This window comes from Leptosomus discolor, chromosome 2, assembly GCF_034619465.1.
Source record: "Leptosomus discolor isolate bLepDis1 chromosome 2, bLepDis1.hap2, whole genome shotgun sequence".
Lineage (NCBI taxonomy): Eukaryota > Metazoa > Chordata > Aves > Leptosomiformes > Leptosomidae > Leptosomus > Leptosomus discolor.
Window position 1 is genome coordinate 90861750 of NC_141392.1, and position 26905 is coordinate 90888654.

At 42.0% G+C, this 26905-nt stretch overlaps 1 protein-coding gene across 2 annotated transcripts in view; it reads left to right on the forward strand.

Moving 5' to 3' along the window:
- Window positions 1-16729: 16729 nt before the first annotated feature.
- Window positions 16730-26905, forward strand: part of PHIP (PHIP subunit of CUL4-Ring ligase complex) — a 116541-nt gene continuing 106365 nt past the window's right edge. For both annotated transcript variants that reach the window (XM_086482487.1, XM_086482488.1), the window contains exons 1-4: window positions 16730-16775; window positions 16917-16975; window positions 17133-17162; window positions 17319-17378. In XM_086482487.1, the coding sequence (XP_086338613.1) occupies window positions 16730-16775; window positions 16917-16975; window positions 17133-17162; window positions 17319-17378 (195 nt within the window). The remainder of the gene's footprint in view (window positions 16776-16916; window positions 16976-17132; window positions 17163-17318; window positions 17379-26905) is intronic.

Sequence of the window (26905 nt, forward strand, 5' to 3'; positions counted from 1 at the left end):
TTCTTTGGGAGGAAATCTCCAGTTGCCTTTTTTAATTAAAACAGAAAAAAGCCAAGCCTCTCTGTACTTAAAAATTGAAGATGGATTAGCAAAACCATATATGCTAACTAGAATAGTAGTGAAGACCTGCATTGAGATAAGTGCCGCTTGTGCTCTTGTGATAGGCTTGCCTCAGCCGAACAAGAGGAGGCTGTTCTCTGCATCGTTAACCTAGTTTTGGAAGAAAATTTAAACTAATTCTCTGCTTTTGGTGATGGAAGGCAGAGGGCTGTAGCAAAACTTGTAGGCTAATGAGAAGGAAAGTCCATATGGTTGCTCAGTGATATGTCCTTGGTAGTCCTGCACAGTACTTCTGACCTGCTTTGTGATGGACCCTGTTGAAAGCCTGTTAATTTAGACGCTACGGTCATGGGAAGTTTAACCATCTGAACTTTTTCACAGAATCATCAAAGTGCTGTTTCTAAGCATTTGTCAATTTATGGTTTTATCGTTCCTGCGAGGAGGGGTTTTGTATACTCCTATCATTCTGCGTGGATAACTGAGATGGTTGCCTAATCCTATCTAGGCAGTTGGAGTTCTTGAAATGACCTTTTAAACTTAGATTTAACTCAGGCATATAAAAATGTTTCCTGTGAAGTAAATGAAACAAACAGAGAGCATGTCTGTGCCTTTCCAGTACTGGCTGGATGAAAGAACTTAAGATTTTAAGTTGTGTTGTCCCCACTTTTTACTTTGTAGAATATCTGGTAAATGAGTCTATCACAAGACACGTCTCTGGACAGGCTTATTTTAGGAGAGCTCCTTTTTTCTGAATGCCTAAAAGGTGGGCAGAAGTTGGGCCCTTAAATAGCACGATATCCTAACCTAGTAATTTGGGCACAAAATTCTTTTGTTGGTTTGACCAGACTAGGAGATTCAGCTCAGTGCCAGAGTTCTGTAGAAGCATTTAACAACAGAAAATCTGTTTGGGTGAAATTTAATGAAAGAAACTATCCTGCTGATTCACTTTAACATTTCTGTTTTATAAAAGTGGTTTGTAAATGTGATGCTTTCCCGTCATCTTCCTCTATGTGTCAAGTTCTCAGAGAAAGTTGCGAAGCACTGCATCAGCTTCTAGAACACATTTTTTAAAATTAGAATGGTCGCACATTCAGACATAGGTAGCTAGAGTCTTCGTGGGCAGCTGGTGATCTGAAGAGCACCTTCAGAAATACGTAAGTATTTTAGTTTTGAAGTGGCACTTGAAAGTGCCAGGTGCTGCGTCTCAGCCAAAGAGAAACTTGCATCATCAGTATTAATGACTGGCGGCTTCACACTTGAACACAAGTTTTGGAGGGATCCCTGAAAGTGGTATTTGTCCTTTGTGGGGTGTAACAGATGGGTAGTTCAAAGTACATTTAAAAAAAAAAAAAAATTTGGGAAGGATGAACTGTTTTTAAGTTTAAAGAAGGCAGGTACATCAGAAGCAAGACTTAATGAATGATCAAAAATAAGTCACCCTTGAGTAGTTAAAGGTCCACCTACCCTTAGCTTTATATAATTTCTCTCAGTTGTTACTTTCTGCTGCTTCCCTATCCTTGACTGACCTTGGGCTAATTGCGTATGTCAGCACAAGGTTACACTTGGGATTTTGTCTTTTCAAATGGCAAAGGCAGCTTTTTCTGAGTGGAGAACCGTGCAGATGAAACGTAAGCATTTAATGGGAATGCTAACGGAAAGTTAATCCTAATGCTGAACTGCAGTGAAAATAAAGTTGTTTCACTACATTTTGCTCAACTCTTAAAAGTTTGAGAGTTACTTGGCTTGTTCGTAACTGCAAAAAGAAAGCAGGGAAAGGGAGAAGGAATAGCAAGAAACTAAAGATCCCTTATTAGAAAAAAATAGCTGTATGTATATAGACATGTAAGAGTTAAATTTCTAAGAATAGGAAAAGTTTTTTTTTTTGGTATGCTCGGCTCTGATTTTTTTTTTTTAATGTAATTTTAGAAGGGGAAAATAAGATCATTTAGATGTTCAAGGGAGAACATGGTTTAAAATCAAAGCAGTTCTACAATCCCAACAGCCACAATGCTGATTAAATTTCTACTGAAATTATACAAATTTATGTAGCTCTAAAGAGCTTGTACAACTGAGAAACAAGTGGCCATCCCATATTCTATGAAAGTATGGTGTCATCTAATGAGAGAGGGTAAAGTAATCTGAAGTGTGAGGGAGTCTGTCTCCTGAGCAAATTGCTTTTGACCTGGCTGCCTTACTGGACCTGTATTTTAACTCGTGTCAGTATATCTGGAATTCTGCTGGGCAGCTGACCGGTATCCAATTTAAAGCGACAATTTAGCCCACCATGTCAGTTTATATTAAGTAAGTCAGTAAACTTTAGATTTGAATCAAAGCACAAAAAGATACAGGAGACTTGTCTGTAAACAAGTTCAGTGGCAAGAACTCTGTCATCCTCCTAGCTTAGGTTTTATTTTCATTCTTTTATTTGTAGGAAAACTTGAAGAATACTTTCACTGCTGGTTAAATTGTCACATACGTAGCAGTCAGGAGACGCACTAGAATGTCAGTGCCATTATTTTTTTGTAAAGGCAAGATGTTTCTGCTGCTTTTCTCTGTAATAAATGTATCTTTTTGCTTTATTCAGAAACTCTGAATTTACTGTAGAGCTGCTGTTTGGCTAGATACAGCCACATTTGTGCCAGATTGCCACCAATTGCCTTCTATAATGTCAGATTCTGCATTTATAGTAAATCAGAATGAAGTAATTATGTCTTTCCTATAGAAAATGGATGAGATGAGAAGAAAACTGTTTTGATATATTCCTTTGTGATGAACTGTGGTATTGGCAACAAAGTAGTCCATATCTAACAAGCAGAGACTAACAAGTGTTTGACTAGGACAGCAAAATGCTGTGTTGTAAGCACCTTTGAGGTGGCTATAAATGAGTTCTGGTGAAAAATGACTTAACGCTACATTTCATATTTGTCCATCAATACTGATTAGTCTCCCCCTGCCCCCCCCCCCCCCCCCCGCCCCCCCATGTGAGTGGAAAAGCATAGTTTCACACCTGCTAAGATAAGGATAAAGCTAGTAATTTAAATTCATGCTGAAAAAAGAATCTTGAGTGCATAAGGCCATTGTGCTTAACTTCTGTACTGCATTTAAGTTACAGTGGTATAACTTGTAGGAATTATTCTGCCACTGTTTTGATTCTCATTCAGAAGCAAATTTCAGTCTTGGGACCCTTAAAAACTGAATTTGTATTGGACAATTCGAGGTACTAACCTGTCTGATAAGAATCTTCTAATAATGAACAGTTTAATGGAAAGCAATATAATTTAAGATGACAATACAGCGACTGGAAGTAGTGATTTTGTCAAAGTCCTCGGTCTATTTTGAAAATGAATATAAAATTTACTGTAGTTCCTCACAAAATAAAGGTTGTAGAACAAGAGCTTTTATCTTAGGCCTAAGCTGGAAGGCCATTCTAAGCTTTCTTTAGAAGAATCAGGTTTAAATATGATAAGGATCTAATTTCTTAAACTAAACCGCTCCTAATTTTGGATGTTACGTATATCAGGAATATTCTGTAAGAAGATGGAAGATGTGAACTCAGCATTAAGGGATTCATAGCCTTTGGAGATTGAGAAACTGATGTACGTGTGTCAGTTGCATCTAGAATAATTGAGAATAAGAAAGGAGCAGCAGGTCTGGAGAATTTTTGTGATTCTTTTGACAGTCATGTTAAAGAGAGCTCTGTGTTACTCCCAAGAGGGAGGAGTGCTGCTGCTGTGGCAGCTGTGGGTTGTCTCAGGATGAGGTTGGAAGAAAGTTCCCTCATGGTTGGATGTGGGAGAGGAGATGCATTCAATACTCTGCAGTGATTGCAAAGCAGTGTTGTTCTGTGGAAGAGAAGCTGGGAGCTGGGGGAAATATCGAAAGGGGAAGAAGTCTGACCCTGTAAGCTGGGTGGGTGGGTGTGGAGGAAGAGATGTCACACAAAACAGGAAAAACATTTTTCTAGGAGTAGGTACAAGAAAGAAACAGGAAAATTCATTGCGTGTGTCAGCAAGCCTTGAATGTCACTAGATTTGTTTTTTTTTCCCCTCAGGTCTTTTATCAAGCATCCAGTTGCTGAGGGTACTTTATTTTTTTTGTTCCGCCTGGGATGCACATCTGGTAAATCTTGTAACTTTGATTTTTTTTTTCTACTTCCTTGAGGCCATTTTTGCACTTAAGTATCCTTTGTGTATCTGTGCCAAATTTCCACCTGTAGGATAACTACTAGTTGTGTTGATGAACTTCTGTAGTCTTTCAGGAAGCTTCATCTGCTTCACCTGCCAAGGGAACTAGGTATGTGAAAGTTTGAACTACAAGGTAATTCTGAGAGGCAGCATCCAGAACCTGTTTGTTAAAGTTTACCGCGTCATATTACACAGATTTAAAAATGTGTTACACTCAATTTGAAAGTAATTTTTTTGTGAGTCTCCAGCCAAGCACGGCATTCACGGTGAGAGGGTTCAGTGAGCTCAGACTCTCTTCCAAAGCGAGCAGGAGAGCATCCTCCATGATGTGCATGAAAATCTATGTCGACATTTCAGCTAATCTTGAAATGAGGGTGGAAGATTAAATTTTTGATGCCTGTTTTTGGCATGGAGGTGACTATATGGGATAAGCAGTCTGACTGGCATCAAGATGCTACTGAGAAGCAGCATACCGGCCTTTGAGGTGAGATTGCAAATTAAGATAGAGAGCCAAGGGAAGGCCTCGTGAACTTAGCACCTCTGCTCCTACTTTGAGACTTCTTTATGGAGTGGCCATGCACCATATGAGGGTTGCTTGGCCTCAGCAGCCAGAGGTGAAGTGTGGGCTATGAATTCACAGTGTGTGTGATGGTAGTTCACCTAAGGGAACGATGTGACTGCTGCAGATTATTCTGATACCAAGTGGCAGAGAAGGGGCACGCTTACAAGAGGTTGTAAGGATAGCTTTGGTTGTGACTTTTTTGGCAGCTGGTTCTCTTAAAGGAACCGCAGCGAGGCAGAAAGCTGGCAATAATTATTCAAAGATAGTGGATGTGGATCATGTTAATAGGAATTAATTACAAGAGATGGTTAGCTCTCTGGTAGTAGAGATGCCGTTAGGACTGTGGGAAGTGTATGAGACCGATTTTAAATGTTGAGTGGCAAGCACAACAGTAGCAGTTTAGTTGTGAAGGTATCCCTGAGGCCAGCAAAAAAGGAAACTGTCTTTTCCAAGTGGATCTTGCCCTCAGTGATGAAACTGCAAGGGGGATCGCTGCCACGCAAGTTTTAAGTAACTGATATTGGGACATTTTTCTTTGTCTCTATCAAGCTCTGCTGTCCCATTCATACTTGCATGATCACAGAGGTGTCTTATTTTTGCAATGCTGGATCTTTTAAGGGAAATCAACAATAGCGCTCATCATCTGATGAATGCTTCAGTATTAGCATTGGGTTCACCCTTTCATGGTGGGGTGCTGCGTTAGGTCTGTAGATCCTAAAACACATGAAGTAATATGTAGAAAGCAGCCTGCAGCACAAATACTGCATTCTTGCAAAAATTCAATGACTGATTCAGTTTATCACTGGTAACAATAGCCTTGTTTTATATCAACAAGCATGGAAGATACTGACTGTCCCCTTTATTTCATGAAGCAATTAGACAACGCATGTGGTATTGTGTATCTCTCTGCAACCGTGCATCTGTCATGTTTAGCAGATTGATACTTTAATGTTGTTGTTGGACTGTGAATAAGGGGCTCTGTTACATGTTACTTTTTTCAAAACTGGGTGTTTCCCCATTCCCCCCAACAATCCTATTTTCACCAGACAAACACAAGATAGCAAGAATCTTTATGCCCAAATCCCATTTAAGGATTCTTTTCAGTGCTTTTCATACACTAGCCTTCCTGTTCCTAGTAAGGTCTGACAAAGTCTTTGATCACATAGCATTTCCTTTGCAATATCCCTCAAGCACTTTTAAATAGATTTGTTGCAAACAACTGCAACCAGCTCTTGACTGCCTCTCGCTATGGGTAGTTACTGGTTCACAACACTGAAAATGTTTGAGGCATACTGTGGATCTCCCCGACAGTTGTTAATTTATGTGTTTACCTCCATTTAATGTTTTCATTGCTTTCTTTCAAATTCTCCACACTTCCTAGGTTTGTTTTCCACATCAACTCTTCCTTCAGTGATCTTTAGTGTGGCCCTCGGAAGCTTTTATGACAATTTTAAGCATTTCAGAGTTTTCTCATTATTTGCTGGATAGAATAAAGAATCAAATAATTTGGAGGCTGAGAAAAAGTGGACTGAGATGTACTGGGGTTTGTAACAAACTCGCTAGGATTTCTCAGCCTCTAGAACTTCCTAACAAAGGACATGTGTGTTGGACATATTCCATATTTTATATGCTATACCTCACTAAAAAGACATCTGCTTTTTTTAGAAGTAAAGCACAATGGCAGTCTGTGGTTTTGTTTGTGGCAAAGGGTGTGACTCCGCTAGCAAATCAAAAGGTGCCAGCTTGCAGAGCTGGAGACTTGAAGCCTGCTGCTCGTGCTGTTAAATTGTCATCAGCAGTGTCCCTGCACTTGGTCCAGGCCAAGCAGCATTCTCCCAAGCAAGCCTTGGCATGGTTCAGGGGTTAGCTCAGCCCCAGCTAATGACGCAGATGTAGCCACCCTGTTTTGGTGGTTTGAGAGAGTTTAATAATACGGATATGGCCACTGGCACGAGGTAATTTGCCTCAGAAATAGAGCTGCACTAGTATCTTCAGTTTACTAGTATGGGTAAAATTCAAAGTTGAGGAATACAGCAACAAATACTCCTTACCTTCTGTGTACTGGAATTAAAAATTTTGTTGTCTGTAAATATGCCATAACCTGCCCTTCTTACAGAGAGTCCTACACTATTAGAAGCCTCCAACAGTGAATGAACTGAGAGGCACAGGCACCACTCTCCTGAAGGGAGGAGAAATATCCAAGGATGCTGGCTGCTGAAAAATTTCAAAGCAAAAATCAAGGTTGGCAGTATACTGGAACAACACATTTTGGAGTTACACTTAATCTGAAGAAGTCTTGGGTGCACCAAGAGTGGTGGACCTTTAAATCAAAAAGTCAGTTTCAGTTGAGGGGTTTTCTAATTTTAATTGAATGATAATTACTTAGTTGAGATTAAAAGACCCGAAGAAAGGGGATTTAGGACTTCTAATTTGGACTGTGTCTGCTAGCACTTGTAGAGGACTTCGAAAGAGAAGGACTCTGCGAAAAACAGAGCAGAGGTGCTGCCACGTTGTTAGAATTTAAGAGGCGTATAGTGGTATAGAATTTCATAGAATCACAAGGATGGAGTAGACCTCTGAGATTATCAAGTTCAACCGTTGACCTAATACCACGATGTTTTGTTTTTAAATGGTATTGGGTAGGTCGATACCTCTTCCTGATTTTTTTTTTTTTTTTTTTTTTTTGAGAACATTTACTACTTTGAAAAAAGTTTCAAGTAATAACTTAAACAGCACCAGGGCTCGTGTCTGGGCATTAGAAATCAGCTGCCTATGTTGTTAAAATTGTCAGCAGCTTCTGTGCAGGGTTTGAGGAAAAGAATCATCAAATCATCATAGAATGGTTTGGGCTGGAAAGGGACCTCTAAAGGCCAACCAGTCCAACCCCCTGCAGTGAGCAGGGACACCTTTAGCTGGATCAGGCTGCTCAGAGCCCCGTCCAACCTGACCTGGAATGTTCCCAGGGATGGGGCTTCTACCACCTCTCTGGGCAGCCTGTGCCAGGGTTTCACCACCCTCACTGTAAAGAATTTATTCCTCGTATCCAGTCTAAATCCACCCTCTTTTAGTTTAAAACCATTACTCCTTGTCCTATTATAGCAGGCCCTGCTAAAAAGATTGCCCCCACCTTTCCTGTAGGCCCCCTTTAAGTACTGGAAGGCCACTGTAAGGTCTCCCCAGAGCCTTCTCTTCTCCAGGCTGAACAACCCCAACTCTCTCAGCCTGTCCTCATAGGAGAGGTTTTTTGTGTATATGTTTGAAAGATAAATGGCTGTGTAGGATTCATTGACCTTTCCACCTAAATACAGCTGCAGTTTGCATCGCCTGGTTAAAATGTAAGTCATGACAAACCTGCATATTCGCATTTGAGGAGCTTTATTATAACCAGAATAACCAACTGTAAAGTTAGAACTATTAAATAGGTGTGTATTTCTTTAAATGCTGAATCTAGTCTTTGTAAGACCTTGTGTTTCTTTATATTAGTTGATTGAGTTTTAACGTTATTCAATGCTTTACTTATAAGGGCCTGCCAAGAGGCAATTAGTAGCAGTCAAACTTGACGCTGAAAGGTCAAGTTCAATTCCTTTTTAATTTGATCTTGGAAGTCTGAGCGTTAATAAAATGCACACATGCAGAAACTAGCAGTGTGCTAATGCTCCAGAGCTTGTGGCAAGAGCACCCATCAGTGATGAGCTGACCCAAAGCTGGGTGAAAATGTGTGTAACATTCTAACTATAAAATAATCTTTCCATTATTCTATCATTCAAAATGTAGATAACTTAATTCTCCACCAGTAAACGTTTCTGGGTGTCTAAAAGACTTCTGAGTGTGCCCAAAGCTGCCTGTTCTTCACTAGCTCATAATCCACTAGTCTTCTGCCTGTCTCACTTGCGCATCCCATTCATGGAGCATTTCCAGAGCACCCTTACCACACTAGGTCCCAGCCAAAGTGGTGGTTGTGCCTTTCATCCAACAGCTTTGTAGTTTTCATCTACTCTGATGTGCAGGAGGATCCAACTTCAGTTCAAATTCTTCCACAGGGAAGAGAAAACAGTATTTTGTACCTCCAAAGAGAATGAGCTAGCCACTTGGGTAAATATGTTTGAAAGAGGGATCTTCTTGGCCTCCGTTAAATAAGCTGCTCCACTTTGCATGTGAGAACAACACAATAGTTGAGCAAGAGTGGCCACGGTCTTTTAGTCTTGTGGTGGGTCCTCACCTGGGAAAAGGGAGGCACACTTGCCAATCTCTGTCTTACATTAGTCTTAGGTTAAAAACAAGGAAGCAAACGAAAAAAAAAAAAAAAAAAAACAACTTAACCAGCATCACATATATGCAAGGGTCATTTGTGGTCTAATCACCCTTCCTGTCTCTGGTACTCTAAAACCTGTAAAATCAAGAGCTTGATTCAATGGTTTTAAAGCAGCAGTTACGTTGCACAATTTATATCTCAATTAGTGCACTATGCTTACCTGACACACCAAAACTCTTCTACAGTGTATCTAGGCAAACTGAAAAATATGAAATAGTCCTTTCAAGGCACCAAGTAGATGCTGTAGAGGAACACAAAATATTGAGAAACGTGGATCAGCAGCCCAGTATTTTCTCAGAAGACTGAACAATAAATGGAGATCAGGATCTCAGTGATGTGTATTTCATGGATGATTGACAAATCACATATGCTACACAAAGTAGGCACTGTCAGCCAAATGGTTCAATGCTAACGGCACTAAAATCTTTACTGTAGGTGCAAATATTGGTACTTCTCACACTACATTACTATTTCGGGGAAAGCAGATATTTCAGTTACATAGAAATAAAAATACTTTGCAGCTCTAAATGAAATCAACACTAGAAGGAAACACTCAGGAAAAGCTAAGGATTGCCTTAAAGCTAGCAACATAGCAAGGCTGTGCTGGATCAGACGAGTGGTCTTTCTAATTATGTTTGTGTACTGTCACTGGATGTTCTTACCTACAGAAGTGTCCCTTCTTCTGAAGATTGCTAAAATGCTTGCTTTAGTGATTTCTGAGGCAAAAGTAAAGCCAGGATGGCTATATTTTGTGACGGGGAAACCCATAATTTTTTATTTTGAATCTTAACTATTTTGGTTCTTCAACTATGTCCTAGAGTTTACAGAAGATCCTGCTTTGTCTTTTCTCCAGAAGAGAGAATTTTTGTATGCCATACTTAAATATTACCTCCTCCAAATATTTTACTCTGTTTCCTTGGTCTTTAATCCTACTCCTATTTTTTCTTGATCCTGACTATTTTCGTCATGTATATCTGAAGTCTAGTTCTTCAGAGATAAGGTGAAAGACTCAGTGCAGTATTCAAACAGATGTGTCATTGTTTTGTTTCACTGGTTTCAGACTAGAGTTCTAGAAAAAAAATCACCATATTTTCAATGTTGTAATAAATAGAATGGTCCTTTTACAAGATTTACCACTGGCTGTTGACTAGAGCTTTTTTTTGTTGTATTGGTTTAGGAGGCCGTAAGGAGCATGACTGGCTCATATTATTTCTTCCAATAGATTATTTTGAATGTTACAGCATGAAATTTTACCTACGCTGTTCTGCTCATCTCTTCTCTGGGTAGATCTCTCTGATATTTCTTAGCGCCTCCTCTGGTTTTATCTAAATTGCACAATGAGTATCTGTAAACACTGAAATATTTTCCTTCGGCCTTTCCTGTAATTACACATTAATGAGCGTATCAGACTATATCTCTGATAACAACATGACAGAATCTCTCGAGTTCTTACATAGATGTAAATCTTTAATAGTCCACTGTATTAACTTCAGGGCAATTCCAAGTTTATAGCAAAGCTACTGATAACCAACCCCATTCTGACGTGTCAGACAAATAACCCCTCATCTGTATTTTAAAAAGTTGCATTTCTAGCAGGCTACTATTGAAATCGAAAAAATCAAACCCAAACTCCGAACCACAAATGTCCCTCAAACCTGGCCAAATAGAAATCTAGTTTTTCGTTTAGAGAAACAGAAAGATAAATAGTCACTGAAGGACACTATTAAATTGTCTTAATAAACTTTATAAAGAAATTCTGTCACTTAAGTCTTTAAATAAGTCTTCTTAGATTTAGAACTCTAATATGGAATCAGTGAAACAAATCAATGATACACCTTATTTTGAGAATCTTCTGCTCAACAAAAATTGCCTTAGCATATTGGAATACTTTACTAGAAAGTGTAGTAACAGTAAATATTTTCAAAAGTTTTCTGGAAGTAATAATTAAGAAAATAATTGCCAATATACAAAGCAGCATAGTAGGCATTCTTTTTCTCTGCTTCTATTTTCATTATGGAGTAGCTCTCCTCTAACATACAGCCTGTATATTAATTTTTTGAAAGCTCTACTTAAAAAACCCCCCGCATAATCCTTAGAATTCTCAGAAAACTTTGGAGACATCAAATGGATGTGAAACTGAACATGGCAAATATCCAAAATTCTCTGTGAAGAAAAGCCCACTAGCAAACAATTAAGTACAGCAGTTTAATCATTTTCTCAAAATTCTCTGGATAATTAGGGAATGTATTCAGCATAGAAAGTTGTACTGTCAAACTGATCCAGTAAATTTAATCGAAGGTCTTTTCCAAAATAGAGGAGCACAAATTAAATTGCTTTAAAACAAAACAAACCCAAACAAAACCCCACCATAAAACAGAATTCCTTTATTCAGTAGGAATTACGTAGGCGTAATTCTTAGCTTCTCTGTGTAAGGGAAGTTTTTTTGTACTCAAAAGATACAATACTGAAACCGAAAGAATGTCATGGCTGGTGCGATTCATATTTATTTGGGCAACAACATACTAAAGAGGTTTTTAGAGTCATTGGATGCATGTCAACCAGGCTCATTTACTGCTCAAAATATAAACGACATATAGATCTACTTTCAAGAGCCTGACACTAGATTCACAGTTTATTATTTATTTTTACACAAAAATGGATGATGTCTTCATAAGTGACTTGATTTTGCTGCACATGAGAACGCCTAGAAACGCGCTTGTTAATCTATGTTATGAAATGTTAATTTGTCAATGCTGATGGTGGTTTGGATAATAGGAAATTAACCTATTTCTGTGCTACTTTTCACCAACAGGGAGAAGCAAGCGAAAAGGTAAAATGGTGGGTTTTGGTTGGAGTGGGAAGACATCCATGTTCTGTGGTAATGGGTGCACTGAGAAAGGAAATAAAGGTAAAGCACAGAAGCATGCAGGTCACTGCTTAGTGTCTGATATAGGGGCTGAACACACCGCGGCTAAGTGCTCTGTGAGGAGCTCCATGCTTGACAGTTCAGGTAAGTTCCTGATGAAGGGTGCAGGAAGGATATATTCTTGACATGAACAAGTGAGTATTTAAAAGAATTTTGATGTGAAGCTACTAAGTTCAATTGTAGGTGTTTGCTTAAAACTGCAGAAGGGATTTACTCATCGTAGTATTGTATTTTTGCACATTTGGTTCTTTCTTCAGGTATTTAAGATACGTGGTAATAATAAACAAAGTTGGCTGGCCTCACTTGCTCCTTGCCCTTGTAAGATTAATGGTTGGTTTCGAGAGTAAGAATCAACAGTCACAAAAAGGCAAGCAACCGGTGGTGATAATTCTCATTTGAGGTGAAAAAAAAAAAAAAACCCACCAAAAAAAACCCCAAACCAAACAACCAACCAAACCTGGGGAAAGCTTAGTCAATGCTTCATGTTGCTCTCAACCAGCCTCCCCCCTGCCAGTATCGTGCTTCAAATATTTAGCTACATTGTTCAGCTTGACAATTTACAACCCCTAAATACTTTCCTTTGTCTATAAAGAAAAGGAAAAGAGCAAATTTCACAAGAAACAGAAAGGGTTTTCATGTCAAGAACTGCCACCATTAAGTTTCAAGTAACACACTTTCTGGTTGCAGGCTATTGAACCATACTGATAACTGATAGAAACAATCATCAAGGAAAAATATCAGCAAAAAACCTCCAAAACTATAAAGATACAGAAAAATCAAGATGAAACCAAAGATACTACATTCTTCTCTGTCAAAAGCGACCAGTAGTTCAAAAGAATTCTAACATATCTGGTTTTGAGTACTTCTAGTGCTTACAGAACTTTTTGGGGAAGAGGGGTGGGGGGTGGGGGAGAAGGAAAAAAAAAAAAAAAAAGCCAAGGTAGGGGGGGGAACCCCCCCCCAAAACAAACAACCCTTGGGATCAGTCCATAACTGACTGTAAGTTTTACATATCAACTTCATTAACAGCAAAATCTAACCAAGTTTATTGGGTTTTTTTGGTAAAACTATTTTCGTGAACATGTGTGAATATTCACATTTGAAAGTCACAAAATAACAGGACATAACATTTGCAAAAAGAATACATAAAGCTATCAGATGTTAAACCAAATTACTAGATTAAAACTATCTGAGGTTTTCTTTTTAACAATCATTAAAGCAGAAAAATGAAAATAATTCCATTACTTTTTTTTTTTTTTTCCATGTACACTCTTCAGAGTAGAAATGTCTCCTAAAAACCATTAAATCTCACTGACAAAGCAGAACTGATGTATTTTTACTTAAGGGTAACATAAGGTGACAAATCACATGGAAGAAAAGGAATTACTTGAAAGCAAAACAATCAAGATAAATAGTAAAAATTCAGAGATAAGGATATTTTTCTCCACTTTTGCACACAGCAAAAACATCCTGAATTTAACTGCAACAGGGAAAAAAACTTTTAAAATATTTCTGAAAAATTAATGGGATATTTGTTACTGCTGCAGGAATTCTTAACTCATTCGAATAGCATGCATCACCAAACGATAATAATTCCACATCTTCTCTTGTGGCCCCCGTGACTTCCATGTTAAACCACAAATAAACAAACAAAACCCCCCACCAGAATTAATCTCTAAAAAGAAGTGGAAAGTATGTTTGTAAAAGCTGTTTATTCAATACTATTTGTAGTACTGTGGTGCTCAGGCTCAAGTCAGGGACTGGGATTCCATTTTGCATGGTGCTCTACAAAAATTAAATAAAAGACACAATCCTTGCCTTACTGTGAAAACACCAAGAACATTTTGATTCTGTGGGCTGTATTTTAAACTGCATCAGGAAAAGTTACGAGTTGCCAAAAGAACTGGGAAGTTCAATATATTGAGGATACTTTTCCTCTGCTGTCAGACTCCTCAGCTGTTAAAATTTCTCTGTTCCTTGGTTTATAGTTTTAGTGATATTATATGTAAGTATACTTTCTTTAATATAAACATAAAGGGAAATTAAAATGTTAATCACATTATTCATGTAGCCCTTTGTTGTGAGAACCACCTACGAGAAATGTTACAATGCATATTTTACATCGCTAAGAAAATACTCAAGTCACTTTATTTTTTAAATCTTTATTAGATGGTAAATCTGATTTCATTGCCATTTCAATTATTTGAAGTGTGGATTCAAAATAAAGCTGAAACACGTAGTGGTTATTGTTACAGAAACTGGGAAAAGGGAGACACCCATACATTTTTAAATATATAAAGTGAGCGTAGCTACAGATAAATTGATCAAATCTAGTATGCACAATTTAACTTCTTAAAAAAATAAATCTATACTACACAATACATTTACCCTAACGACTACAGACCACATGCTGGATTACAATTTTAATGATTTTTAGGACATTGGATAATTGTACGTGAAAACACATAGCAACTAGGCATCTGCTATATAAATCTAATTTTTATCACCTTTTATAACGTGACTTTAAGGAAATACGTGACATCTTAGCCTCCCGTCTCTAACCTTTTGCGGTTATATTTGTGCAATAAAGCAGAAGGGTGGCTGCAGCAAGCTTTCTCACCGTGCCAAGCACAAAGCTCAAGCAGTAGCCTCCTACGCCGAGCTCGCGGGCCTCGGAAACATAGATACAAAAATGCTCAACTCAGCCTCCCCTCAGTCGCACAGAAATATGGTTTAAATTGGATTTTGTTAAAAGTTACATAGTTGAGAGCTTCGGGGTCTTCACCGACAAAGTATCCTTTGTCTAGTTTCTGTATCGTTTCAGACATACTTTTGGCTTTGCTTCACAAGTTACACTTGTTCATAATTGGGGCAAAATAAATATCAAAAAATGACAGCTTCCCCTGTTTACATCGACCCCTGCTAAATTCATTCTTATTGTCCACAAACACATTCGTTCTTGCAAGGCCCCAACTCGACCTGAAAAAGCACAGATGCATTGCAAACCATAAAGACACGTAATTACACTCCTTTAAACCCCTTCCTCGTCGGATACATTTTTTTTTTTTTTAAAGTGAATATTTGCTTCGTTTTATTTTCTTTTCATTTTCGACTGTAAGCTGCAAATACACAGTTACAGCACAAATCAAGACGTTTATTCGCTATCGTCAAGCGACCAAACGTTAAATAAATATAGGATTTAATCGCTAATCAGGCTCCGTACGATGTTGCAGCCTTTCAGGAACCTTCGGTCCGGTATTGATCCGCTAGTGAATTACCTCCAGTTCAGCCATAGGTTGCCGGCATCACCATCCCTCGTTCGTCCTCGCGTTGACAACACTCTTCCTCTTGCCACCGCTTCTGGAAGCCAGAAGATTCGTCAGTCCCGCGTGTCTGGTTCGGTTAGCGGCAAGAACAATGAATAAAATCGTTATTAGCTGTGAGGGTCTGTGGTTTGTTGGGTTTTTGGTTGTTTGTTTTTTTTTTTTTTTTTCCCCCCTAAGGGAAGTTCTCAGACCGAGCCCCTCACCCCCCCCACCCCCGTAGCGACGGCCACAAGCGGCCACAGACCCCGGCAGAGCTGCCCCGGCACCCGCCGAACGGCGGGGAGCAGCGCCCTCCTGCTCGCCCGGGGTTTGTCGGGGCTTCCCCCCGCCCGAAGCCACGGCACGAACGCGGCCGCGGGCCCGGTGTCGCAAGAGCCGGAGCCAACAACGCGTGACCCCGGCACTCAGCGCGGATGCCCAGGCCGCAGCGCCCCCCGGCACCGGCGGGCTCTGGGGGAGCCCGGGGCCGCCGAAGCCCCGCGCCCGGGAGGGGCCTGGCTACGGGGGATGGGGGAGCGCGGGGAAGGGGGGGGGGGACGGACACAGGGGAGGGCTGAGCTTCCTCAGCCCGCCTCCCCAGCGGGGCTGCGCTCCCGGGGGCATTTTGGCTTCGCTCGCTTCCCATTTCTGCGACACTGAAACTCGGTAACTTCCAGCCTCCCCGCCGCCGCCGCCGCGAATAGCCGCTGCCCCGCCGCAGCCCCTCCTCCCCGTGCGTCGTATCCCTCCGCGCTCCGGCCGCCCGCACCTCGCAGAGAAAGCGCCTTTCAGCCGCCAGCCCGCCGCCTTCCCGCCTACCCCGCCTCTGCCGCTCCGACATCTTCTGCCTCAGCCCGCCCGCTAATAAACACGTAGCGCTCGCCCCTTCTCCCCTCAGCCGGGCAGCGCCGGGGGCCGCCGCGGCGGCGGCGGGGCGGGAGCGGGGGCAGGAGAACCCGGCTCCCCCCTTTCCCGCCGGGCCGCCCCCCGCCACCGTGCGCCGGGGACCGAGGGGCGCGGGGGGGGAGGGGCGGCGCGGCGCGAGGGGCCGGGAGGGCTGAGGAGGGGGCGCGGAGGAGGAGGAGGGGACTCTTTCTCCGGGCGGAGGGATCGCGCTCGCTGGCGCTGGCTGGCGGCGGCGGCGGCAGCAGCAGCAGCGGCGGCGGCGTTGGCGGCGGGTTGCTGTGAGTTGTTGTTTCCTCCTCCTGCCCGTGGGTTGAATGGTGGAGCCGAGACTCTTCCTGGTGAACGAACAGTGACAGCTACCGGGCGGGCGGACGCGTTTCGCTGGGCCCCGACGCTGCCGCGGGAGCGCGGCCCGAGCCCGAGCCCCCTCCCCCCCCTTACCCCCCCCCTCCCCTCCCCGGTTTTCGCCTCGCCATGTCCGGGGACGGCGGCAGCAGGCACACGGCGGAGCTGCGAGCGGGTGAGTGCCGGGGGGAAGCCGCCGTGCGGGGCGGCGGGAACCGAGCGGGAGCCCAGAGAGGGGCGGCGGGGAGGGGGAAGAAAGAAAAGCCCGCGGGGAAGGGGCGAGCTCTAGCCCTCACCGCCTCTCCTCTCCCCTCAGAGCTCTACTTCCTCATCGCTCGCTTTTTGGAGGACGGACCCTGCCAGCAAGCGGCTCAGGTAGGGGATGGATGGATGGCGCCGCCGGGCCTGGCGGGGAGGGGGCGGCCGGGCAGGGCGGCGCGCTCGCAGCCTCGTCCTCTTTCTCCTTTTTTTCCTTTCTTTTTTTAAACCGTCCCCCTTTTCTTACCCGCCCCCCCTTTTGTTGTTGCTGCAGGTCCTGATCCGAGAAGTGGCGGAGAAAGAGGTAAGCGGCGCCGCGCACCCGGCGCTCGCCCCGCCTGCGGCCTCCCTCCCCCTTCCCTCGCTCTCTCCCGCTTCCCCCGCCCCATCCCAGGCACTGCTGGGGGGCTCCTCGGGGGAGGGGAGCCGCTCACGGGGTGCCCTCCCTTCCCTCCCCTAGCTGCTGCCCAAGCGGACCGACTGGACGGGCAAGGAGCATCCCCGGAGCTACGAGAACCTGGTAAGAGGAGCGGCCGGGGCCGACCGCCGTGCGGCGGGCAAAGTTGGTTTTTTTTCCCCCTCGCTCTCCCAGAGCAGCCCAATGAAAAAATTGAATTTCCCGCAAAAAAAAAAAAAAAACAACTTAAAAAAAAAAAAAACCACCCAACTTTGGAGATTTTTCTTCCTTTTTTTTTTTTTAAATTTTATTTTATTTCTCTTAAAACAATCTCGGCCGCCGCCGCCTCCCTCTGGGGTCCGAGGGCAGGCGCGGGGTGCCGCGGGGGTCCCCTCCCGAGCGGGCCGCCGGCGGCGCGGGGTAAATAACAACAAGCGCCCTAATGGGAGAGCCCCGGCCGGGCCGGGCTGCAAATAGAGGTACGTCATGGACGCGGTGCGGGCGGGCGGGAGCAGCGCGGGGCGGGGCCAGCGCGGGCGGGCAGCAGGCAGGCGGCCGGCAGGCAGGGGGCGGCGGCGGCGGCTGTTGCCGGCGCCGGCAGGGCCGCCAGCAGGCGGGGGCGCTCTCCGCCGCGCGCCGCCCGCCCGCCCGCCCGCCCGCCCGCGCGGCGCGCGCGCGCGCACACGCACAATGGCTCCTCCGCGGTGCAGCGGCCCCCGGCGGCTCCTTCCCTCCGCCCGAGCGGCCGCGGGGAAGGTTGCCCGGGGGAGCGAGCACCGGGTCGCTGTTCAGCCGGGCCTGGGTCGGGATCCACATCGGGAGCGGGGCGGGTTGGGGCGTCCTGCCTGCTGCGGCGTGTGCCGGCAAAGGTGGGTTGTGGGGATTTGCGGTTTGGAGGCACGACGCGGCTGGTGCGTGGGGGATGGCTGGGCTTGGAGGGTTCACATCACAGGGTCGACTTGCGTGGGTTTTCGGTTTTGCCTCCTCTTTTTTTTTTTTTTTTTTTTTTTAAAAAAAATCTCCCAGCGTGTACTTTTCATTTCGAGTGTAGCTCAGCGATTTAAAAAAAAAAAAAAAAGGGTTAGTTGCAGTAGTGTGGCTCTTGGTAGCAGAGAGGGGCTTGGATCATTTTTTTCCTAACATGTTGCGAACTACAGTAGTTGGGAAAACAACAATTAAGATGTCTGAATTGTGTCTGTTAGCAACTTGTTGCTGGTGTTGTTTTCATTGTAGGTGCACTGTTGTGTAATTTAGTCTCTGAATTTTTGAGTAGGGTGGCAGAGGAAGTCTGAGCCCTGCTTGTGATGCTCCTCAAAGTGGGATTTCCCTTCAGGCTCTCTGGTGGGTTACGGTGGTTCTAAACTCCAGCGCTTCTGAGGCTTGGGCATGTAGAGAGCTTCAGAACTCACACAAAAGGAGACAGAACGGTTCCCCTCTGTAGTGCGTCCGGCAGAGGCTGCTGGCATATATGTTGTTTTAGTTACATTCCAAATGTCACAGTATGACTCACAGGCGTTTATTGTAGCGGGAACCGCTTTACTTACTGGGTTGGTTTTCTCTGGAGCAAGAGATGGAGTGGCCCAGGCATTTTAATGCATATGGTGTGGAAGAACTGGCGGCATTTGACTTGTTGAAAATATAGCCATACATACCAATGCTTTTAAGTTTTCCTGAAATCACAGGTCATCATGAAATTCAACTGGGAATCTCAAAGTGCTGGTACTTTTGCATGACGCGTTATGCTATTCTCTTTATTTATTTGTAAGGCAGTGAGGCCGTAGTATCTGTTTCAAACAATGGTCAAAAGTTGCTTAGTAAAACTGAGCTTGAATTTTTCTATTTTATCCTGTAAATTATAAAGAATTGGAGGTGTAGTCTTATTGTAGAGTGGATTTGGGTTTCTTCTGTATAGTCAGAATATAAAAGGATGTGAAGAAAGAGAAAGTGAGGAAAAAGACATTTTAAAGGTTGGAGTAAGAAGGCTTCATGAGAAGTAAGTTCATTTAGACCTTTCTTCCCAAGAAATATGTTTTGTTTGTTGCAATGCAGATAAATACTAATTTAGTCAGAATAGGTATGTAGTCCTGTGAGGTGTGCTTCCTCAGAATTTAGGCTTCATCCTGGATACATGTGTTTGGGGATGTGGTGCTAGCTAGGCCCTTTCTCTTTTCTAGTCTTCTGTTCCAAAGTTTTCTTACACTTCCCAATGAACATTTGTATACCCTTTTCCACCTTGTCCCTACCTAGATGTTGGGCGGGGGGGGGGGGGGGGGGGGGGGGGGGAAGGAATTGGTTACTTTGTTCTTGATGCTTTCCCGGGTCCCCTCTGTCTGCTCTTCCTTCGCTTGCCAGAGATGTGCGAGCTTTGTGTTACTTGACAGTTTAGGCTCGTGAAAGCTGGCACAATGTATATTTACAGTGTAACAGTTACATTTCATACAAAAGAAGTGTTTTTCACAATGTCTTGTTTCGTTAAACAAAACCTTGTTTATCTCAAACTAAAGACTCTTTAGCTTTTAAGATAGAGGCTGATGATGAGCTAACCTTCTGTTTCTTCATTTAAAAAAAAAATCCAGCATTAAGATGCTGACTATCCTTTCTGAAGATGGCATGTTTTGTCGTGTTTTGGTACCACTTTTCAGACTTGAATGCCTTGAGCTTTCACTAAACCTCGTAAAGGGGCTGAAGAGAGAAAAGCTAAGAAATAAAAATACCAGTAAATGTAGTGCTAGATGTCTGACTTTTACTCTAGGAGGGAAGAAAGGCTGTGTGTAACAGGGGATGGAATTTAATCCCAGGCTTCTATTTTGGTGTTTGCAAAATCATGCCTTTTGTTACACATCTATTTAGGTGGGTATCTTCAAGAGATGATGATGTTCCTGGTTTAGTCCTCATTTATTTAGGAATTCTTAGTAGAGTTAACTTTCTGTTATTAGACTGAAATTCACAGCCTTAGATAATTTATTTTCGTAACTTAATTTGTGCAAATACTGTTAAATCCGATGCAATTTTCATCTCGTAAATTACATTCATTTTTCTGTTTGGTCAGTGAAAATAAATGTTTCATTTTCTTATAAGCTAACACCATGCTGTGCATGCTTGTAATGCTGCAGGAAAGTACGTGAGTTCAGAAATGCCATTATACTATGTTTGATACTTTAAAGTGATTTTTCTTGAATTCAAATATTTCTACATTATGTTTTTCTACAGTCACCGTTTGTGGTAGAAACCACTTGAATCTTGCTTTGAGAGTACGGGCTCTTATTTCAGAGTGCCAATCTCCATTTTATATCGTCAGCGTTACAATTTCTGTTTGTGCTATAGCCAAAGACTTTCTGAGCACCCAGTCCCTGGTAGGCCACTTTCAGCTTGGGTGTACCGAGGGTGGTGGGACTCTTCGGTAACACATCTCAGGACGTTTTGTATTCTTTTGCATTAGTTGTGAAAACTTACTAATTATAAGCCAGCTATTTTTCCTGCTTTTTGAGAGACTGAGGATTTCTCATGGCGGGGGACAGAAATTGAGGAATATTAAGAGTTAACAGCTCACTTTAGCAGAGCGAGGCAGCCTTGTGAATTGTTTATGGATTGTGGTTAAAGATGTTGTTTAAGCGTTGAGTGGTTCGGCTTTAAAAGACGTTCATTGAGGCCTTGACACGTGAACAAGCCGTGGAGCATCGCTTGACTCCAGGGTAATTGTTTTTTCATGTACCAGTTTCGCTGTGGGTGAAAGCGATGCCTTTCTGCTACAGGCAGAAGCGCTCGCCCAAACATGCTGTTCGTCGGATGAGGGAGCTGAGCCGTCGGGAGAACAAACAGCCCAACCAGTACTTTCAGGCGGTTCAGCTCTCCTTTGTGTGCAGCAAGAGGGGTCCCACCACCACCACGAGGGAGATGGCAGAGGAGTGCGTGTGGATGGCTTGGGGAGTGTGTTGGGGTTCCTCCTTTTAGGAGCCAAGTGGACTTCAGCGGAATGGAGCCAACTATTAAAGTTCACCGCAACAATTTAGAGCTATGGTAGAGGGTAGTTGGGTGTTTTGTTAGATTTGTTTTGTTTTGTTTTGTTTTTTAAAGGTCTTCTAGGATATGAGCATCACAGTGTACGTGATCAGAACCATTGTGTTAACTTTCTCTTATCCAAAATACTCACATATGTGACCTTCTCTGTGGAATTAGAATTTTCTTCATAGTGGTTGAAGAGGGAGAACGCAGGGGGAACGCACGTCATAGGAAGATGGTGCGATGGGTTTGGTAGGCAGTATGCCTTGTGGTTCTCAGGAGCTGTTTGTTACTATTTTGCTAATATTTGCCCCATCCTCTTCCCCTGCCCACCGTTATTAAATGTGATTTAAAGTGAAAATGACAAAGTGCTATTTTCAGGCTTTTCCACTGTTTGTTCTTTTTGATTTTGCAAACGTAGGTGAAGTTACAAAGAGTATCTGTGGGAGTGAGACACTAAGTACATTGACACTGTGTTTCATTGTTTGTGTAATACCTAACGTAGTAAAGTCTTTTGGGCAGCATTGTGGTTACTGTTTAATAATTCTCTTTCTTAATAAGTAACCAGGTAAGTGGTTTATTTCTTTAGGAAGTCTTGTACTGTAAAGGTATTCAGAGAAATAGGGAGCAAAAATAAAACTTACATTGAATCAGAGCGCTGCATCATCATCTACTTTTTGTTATTACCAGTATTTTGGGGAGAGGCTATGCGGTGTTCTTGAAAGATGGTCTGAAAGACTTGGCACTGGAGGTCGCCTGTGAAATGGTCATGATCTTTAGCCGTGGTTTTGGTCCGATTGTCAGTGCTTCTGTTGCACATACATCAACTTAAAGTATTTCCTTTTAGTTCTATAAAGACAAGCATTTCTGTCCTACAGATTATTGCCGTTGCTGGGAATCTAGGTGAGGTTAGAGCCTCTCTGTTCAAACTGTTACATTTTGATGAGGAGGAAGTCTCGCTCCTTGAGCAGTACCACCTTTGTGTGTTCCACAGATAATCAAGAGGACTGGCGAAGTCAGCTGTTCTGTGCTAGTTCTTTCAAACTGAGACTACGAAACACTGATGAGAGACTGGCTAAAGAGGAATGTCACGTTTCTAAGGTGTACCTTTTATTTAAAAAAAACCCAAACCAACAAAAACAACACAAAACACCCCCCCCCCCCCCCCCCCCCCCCAAACATTATGAATGAGTTTAAGATGGGCAAATAGGCACAGGTAATCTAACAGTGATAGGTACAGCTGGATGTCTTAGTCAACGAGGCTGCAAAAGCCACTGCTGTCCATACCTTCTCATGTGGCAAGTAGCAAGCTCACAGAAGTCTGTTTATACTAAGGTTTGAGTTTTTTATCTGCTCTGGCCTCACACCTATTAAAAGCATTAAATAGTTGAAAAACGAGTGTGTTCTTGGAATGACTGGTTTTGTGTAGGTCTGTGTTGTTGGAGAAAAAGCAATCTTACACTAAAATAATAGGCGTTCCTGTAGGAAATAGTGGCTAAGTATCCATATACTTTTAGCTCAAGCTTTAGTAGAAAGTACATGAAAGGTACTTATGAGAAATAAACATGCTTTGGGGAAAATGGTTAATTCTGCAATTCTCCCCTCCTTGTCGTTTGTCCCTATCACCCCCTCCCCCCCACCCCCCCCCAAAAAAAAGAGGGTGAGAATGCTTCAGAGAAAAGTAATTGCACTTCGTTGCCTTTCTTAGTTTTCAAGTGACAAGGCAGTGGCTGGTGGTACAGGTTACTCTGTTAGATTGATGGTCTGATACAGTACAGCAATTACTGTAATTCAATTTGGAGCTTGTTTTGGGTAATATGTTACATAGCGGAATAGTTAGAGCTGGGATAGCTGCTGGTATTAGTAAGATGGAGCTCTTGCATCTTGAAGTATAGGTAGCTGACGTAGTTTTTGTTGTTAAATGTCCTCGTGTGGAAATGTGTTTTTCTGAAAGATATTTACAGTCAAGCTTGTAGCTAAGCATGTTAACGGGGGGGGAACCAACAGCAATACTTTGGAGAACGTTTCGGTATGCGTAGTGCTTAGAGCAGGATCCGGAATAGGGTCGTATTTTACTTGATGTCTAAAACGCTGGCAGTGTATAACTGCATTATATATTACAAATTTAGCTAAAGAGTCTAGGTCAAATCATGGTTCTGTTGATGCATTCATTGTGTTTCTGATGCAGAATTATTCTGCAGAGTCATGAAGAATGAAAATATAAGCACTTAGGTCTATTTCAGAGGTATTAAAGATTTGAACGTTAGTCCAAATAGCTGTGTAGCTGCATTTGGTGTTTTCCCATGCTCTTTGTTTGGAATAAGTAAAGTTGGGGGTAGTAGGTAAAGGGTGAAGTTAGGGTAATGCTGATTCTTGTTTTCTGGAAGCTGTTATTTGTGCTTACGATCTGAAAATTTCGTACTTGCTAACAGACTTCTGATTTTTATTACAATAATGTTTAAGAAATGTTATTACCCTGTCTTATGTGAAAAGTCTATTTGAACAAAAAGAGAGTTCATTATTATACATATAAAAGCATATCTTCTGTGCATTTCTGTTGGAAGAGCAGAATTAGATGTTGCAGAAAGCCTGACAGGAGCAGGAAAGAAACCAGCTAGAATTTCAGCTAGGTGGGACTGGCAGATAAAAAAAAATCTGTGCTGTTTATGTACAGTTTGACATCAGTTTTGGCATAAAATTTTAAAATTCCTGCTGGTAGAGTCCAGTTTTCACTTTTCATTTAGAGCTGTATGAATTTTAAATACTTGTACATCTGTTATTCTTTTCCCTTTTGCTTTTACTTTCTCCTCTTAGAATCAGAGAACGATACCAAGAAAAATTTCCATCATTCTATTGAGTTGTCATGAGCTTTTCTATTTCTGACACGGCTTGTAAAGTGTCTCTTTAAAAAATAATTCTATTTCTTTTTTTGTCGCTTAAATCTGACTTGAAAGTACTCTTGACAGGTTTGTTTTTATTATTAATATTATTACTTGTTTTAGGAGGAGGACACAGGGTGGTAGGTATATTTTACGTTGGTTCCAGCTTCTTTTTGCAGTTTGTCAGTGCAAGAATTGTCTCCTGGTAGGCTGCACCTTAGAACAATCCAAATAATTTTAGCTTTCAAGCCACTCTTTGGCGTTTAATGTGTTACATAAATAAACTTCCTTACCATCTCCTTTCTTGAGTTGCTGCTACCACATTGCGGTTCTCTTTTCTGCAATTTTTTTAATTTCCTTTTTCAAAAGGGAGGAATTGGAGCTAAGGTGAATTTCTGTTATGCTTTTTTCATTTGTGACTTCTACTGCAATGCCAATAGTCATGTGTACAAATTGGCACTGGAACAGGCTTCCTAGAGAGGCGATTGATGCCCTGAGCCTATTGTGTTAAGAGGCATTTGGACAATGTCCTTGATACCACTGTAACTTTTGCTCAGCCCTGAAGAGGTCGAGCAGTTGGACTAGATGGTCACCGTAAGTCCCTTTCAACAGGAACTACTCCGTTAATATTGTTGAAAGAAGATTTTTTTTTTTTTCTGATGGAGAAGGTGGTACTTCACCTGGAGAAAACTTACTTAATAGCCCGTTTTTCATAAATTATTTGTTCCACTGTTTACCTCTTTATAGAAGGAGAAAAAGGGAAAGACATAAGTCCAAATAAAACCAATAATGAAATAAGAAGGTTTGTCGCTACCAGAGTTTACAGTGAAATGGAGCTTACTTTTTATTTTTAAAAGTTTCTTGTGTGTGCTTTAGTGTTATGCAGGATAATGAGAGCCAAACTTTGTGTATGGTTCATAAAATAGTTCTGTAAATGTTCGGGAACTTGGCAAGTGTTTAGATAGCCAGTGTCACTTTTTTTTTTAAGTGTACAGCTTGCTTAGTATTGTTGAATCAGTTAATGAGCTGGTTGTGAATGCATCTGAGTAGCAAACAATGATTATTCAGACAAATGCTGTGCAGAAGCATCACAAAACTACTGCATAACTTGGCATAAATAGCTGTTTTCACACAAATAGACTTAAATGAAGACAGACTGCAGTGTGGGTGTAAGGTATATATGAAGATAAGATCTTTAATAGGTATGATCGAGAATAATACAAATAGATCCCCCTTTCAAAGCATTTGCTTTAAAAACTGCAGGAGGAATTGAGCCTACCTAGTTTCTGCTAAAATAAAAAAGTGAACACATGGCTTACGCAAAATCATGAGAAGTATGACTCAAGATGTCAGCTAGCTGTAGTTTTGGAATGTGTCAAAGCCAATTTGCTTAATTTACTTTAGATTTTGTGAACTTGTGAGGATGTGTAAAAATGAAGGGTCTTCAAGATAAAATGACAACTGTATTGCATACGTAGTTCTAATATTTGTGGTTAAACCAAAAAATTAGTAATTATTAATCTCTTGAGAGACAACTTCAAATTTTGCAGACGTGAAGTCTTGTTTCAGATGGAATTATATAAAGGGCAGTATTTGTTTAAATTTTGCACTCCTTTTCATAGGAATGGAGGAGAGGCTAAGGACATGGATCAGGGCTGTTGATGGCAGAAACCGTATATAGCTTTGTCACTTCTGACTGCTATTCTGATACTTTGGGGCTCTCAAGCATGTATTTTGACTGTGATTCCTCCTTGAAGTAGAAAAAAGCAAGTCTTAGGTGCACATTGCTGATAAGCAAAATGAAAAACAATAGCAAGTTCTGAATTCAGTGGATTGTTTTTTGCCCCTCTTCTGACAGGGTGCCTGTCTGATGACATTGAATTTAGTGATTTTAAATTAACAGGTCTGCAGAGTCATCTTCGACTTCATATATATATATATATATATTAAAAAAACTCCACACTTTTTTAAAAGAAAATCCTATTTCTGTTTTTAACTTGTATGAGTTTTGTGAAGTCATTTAACTTTCAGGGAGTCAAATTCAGACAGCTTGCAAGGCCTTGTGAAAATGTAATACAATTCACAGAAGGAAAGTCCCGCTTTCCTGGAAGCTGCTAAACATTTGCCCGCTGATGGGAAGTAGTAAATTAATTCCTTATTTTGCTTTGCTTGCGTGGAGCTTTTGCTTTACCTATTAAACTGTCTTTATCTCAACCCACAAGTTTTCGCTCTCTTACCCTTCTGATGTTCTCCCCCATCCCACTGTGGGGGAGTGCGCAAGCGGCTGTGTGGGGCCGAGCTGCCAGCCAGAGTTAAACCATGACAGGAGCAAAAGAGAAACTAGAAGGTTGTGTTGGTGGTGGTGGGAATTACTAGTGTAAGCAAGGCTTTTCCAGAGCTTCAGACATCAGCATTCTTTACGTTAACAAACTGCTAGAATACATGAAGCGATTACAGTGTGTCAGCAAGATAGGAGCACACTCAATGAAGAATGAGGTATATTTCTGTTAATTGAGTGTTAATACAGAAGCATCATTCTGCCTAAAATGTCAGTCACAGTCTTCTCTGGTTGCAGAATAACAGAACATCACAAGCTTTTTACTGCAGTGGTTTTTTTTTTTTCCTTTCTTCTGCAAAGTAAGACTATGAAGAGGTATTTCAGGCTATGTGAAGGATAAAACTACTACACACCAAATCCTGTACAAGAACTGAAGACGACTTGAGTTTCTATCCTCCCTCTTAATTTTATTAAATTTTCTTTGTTGTAGTCTA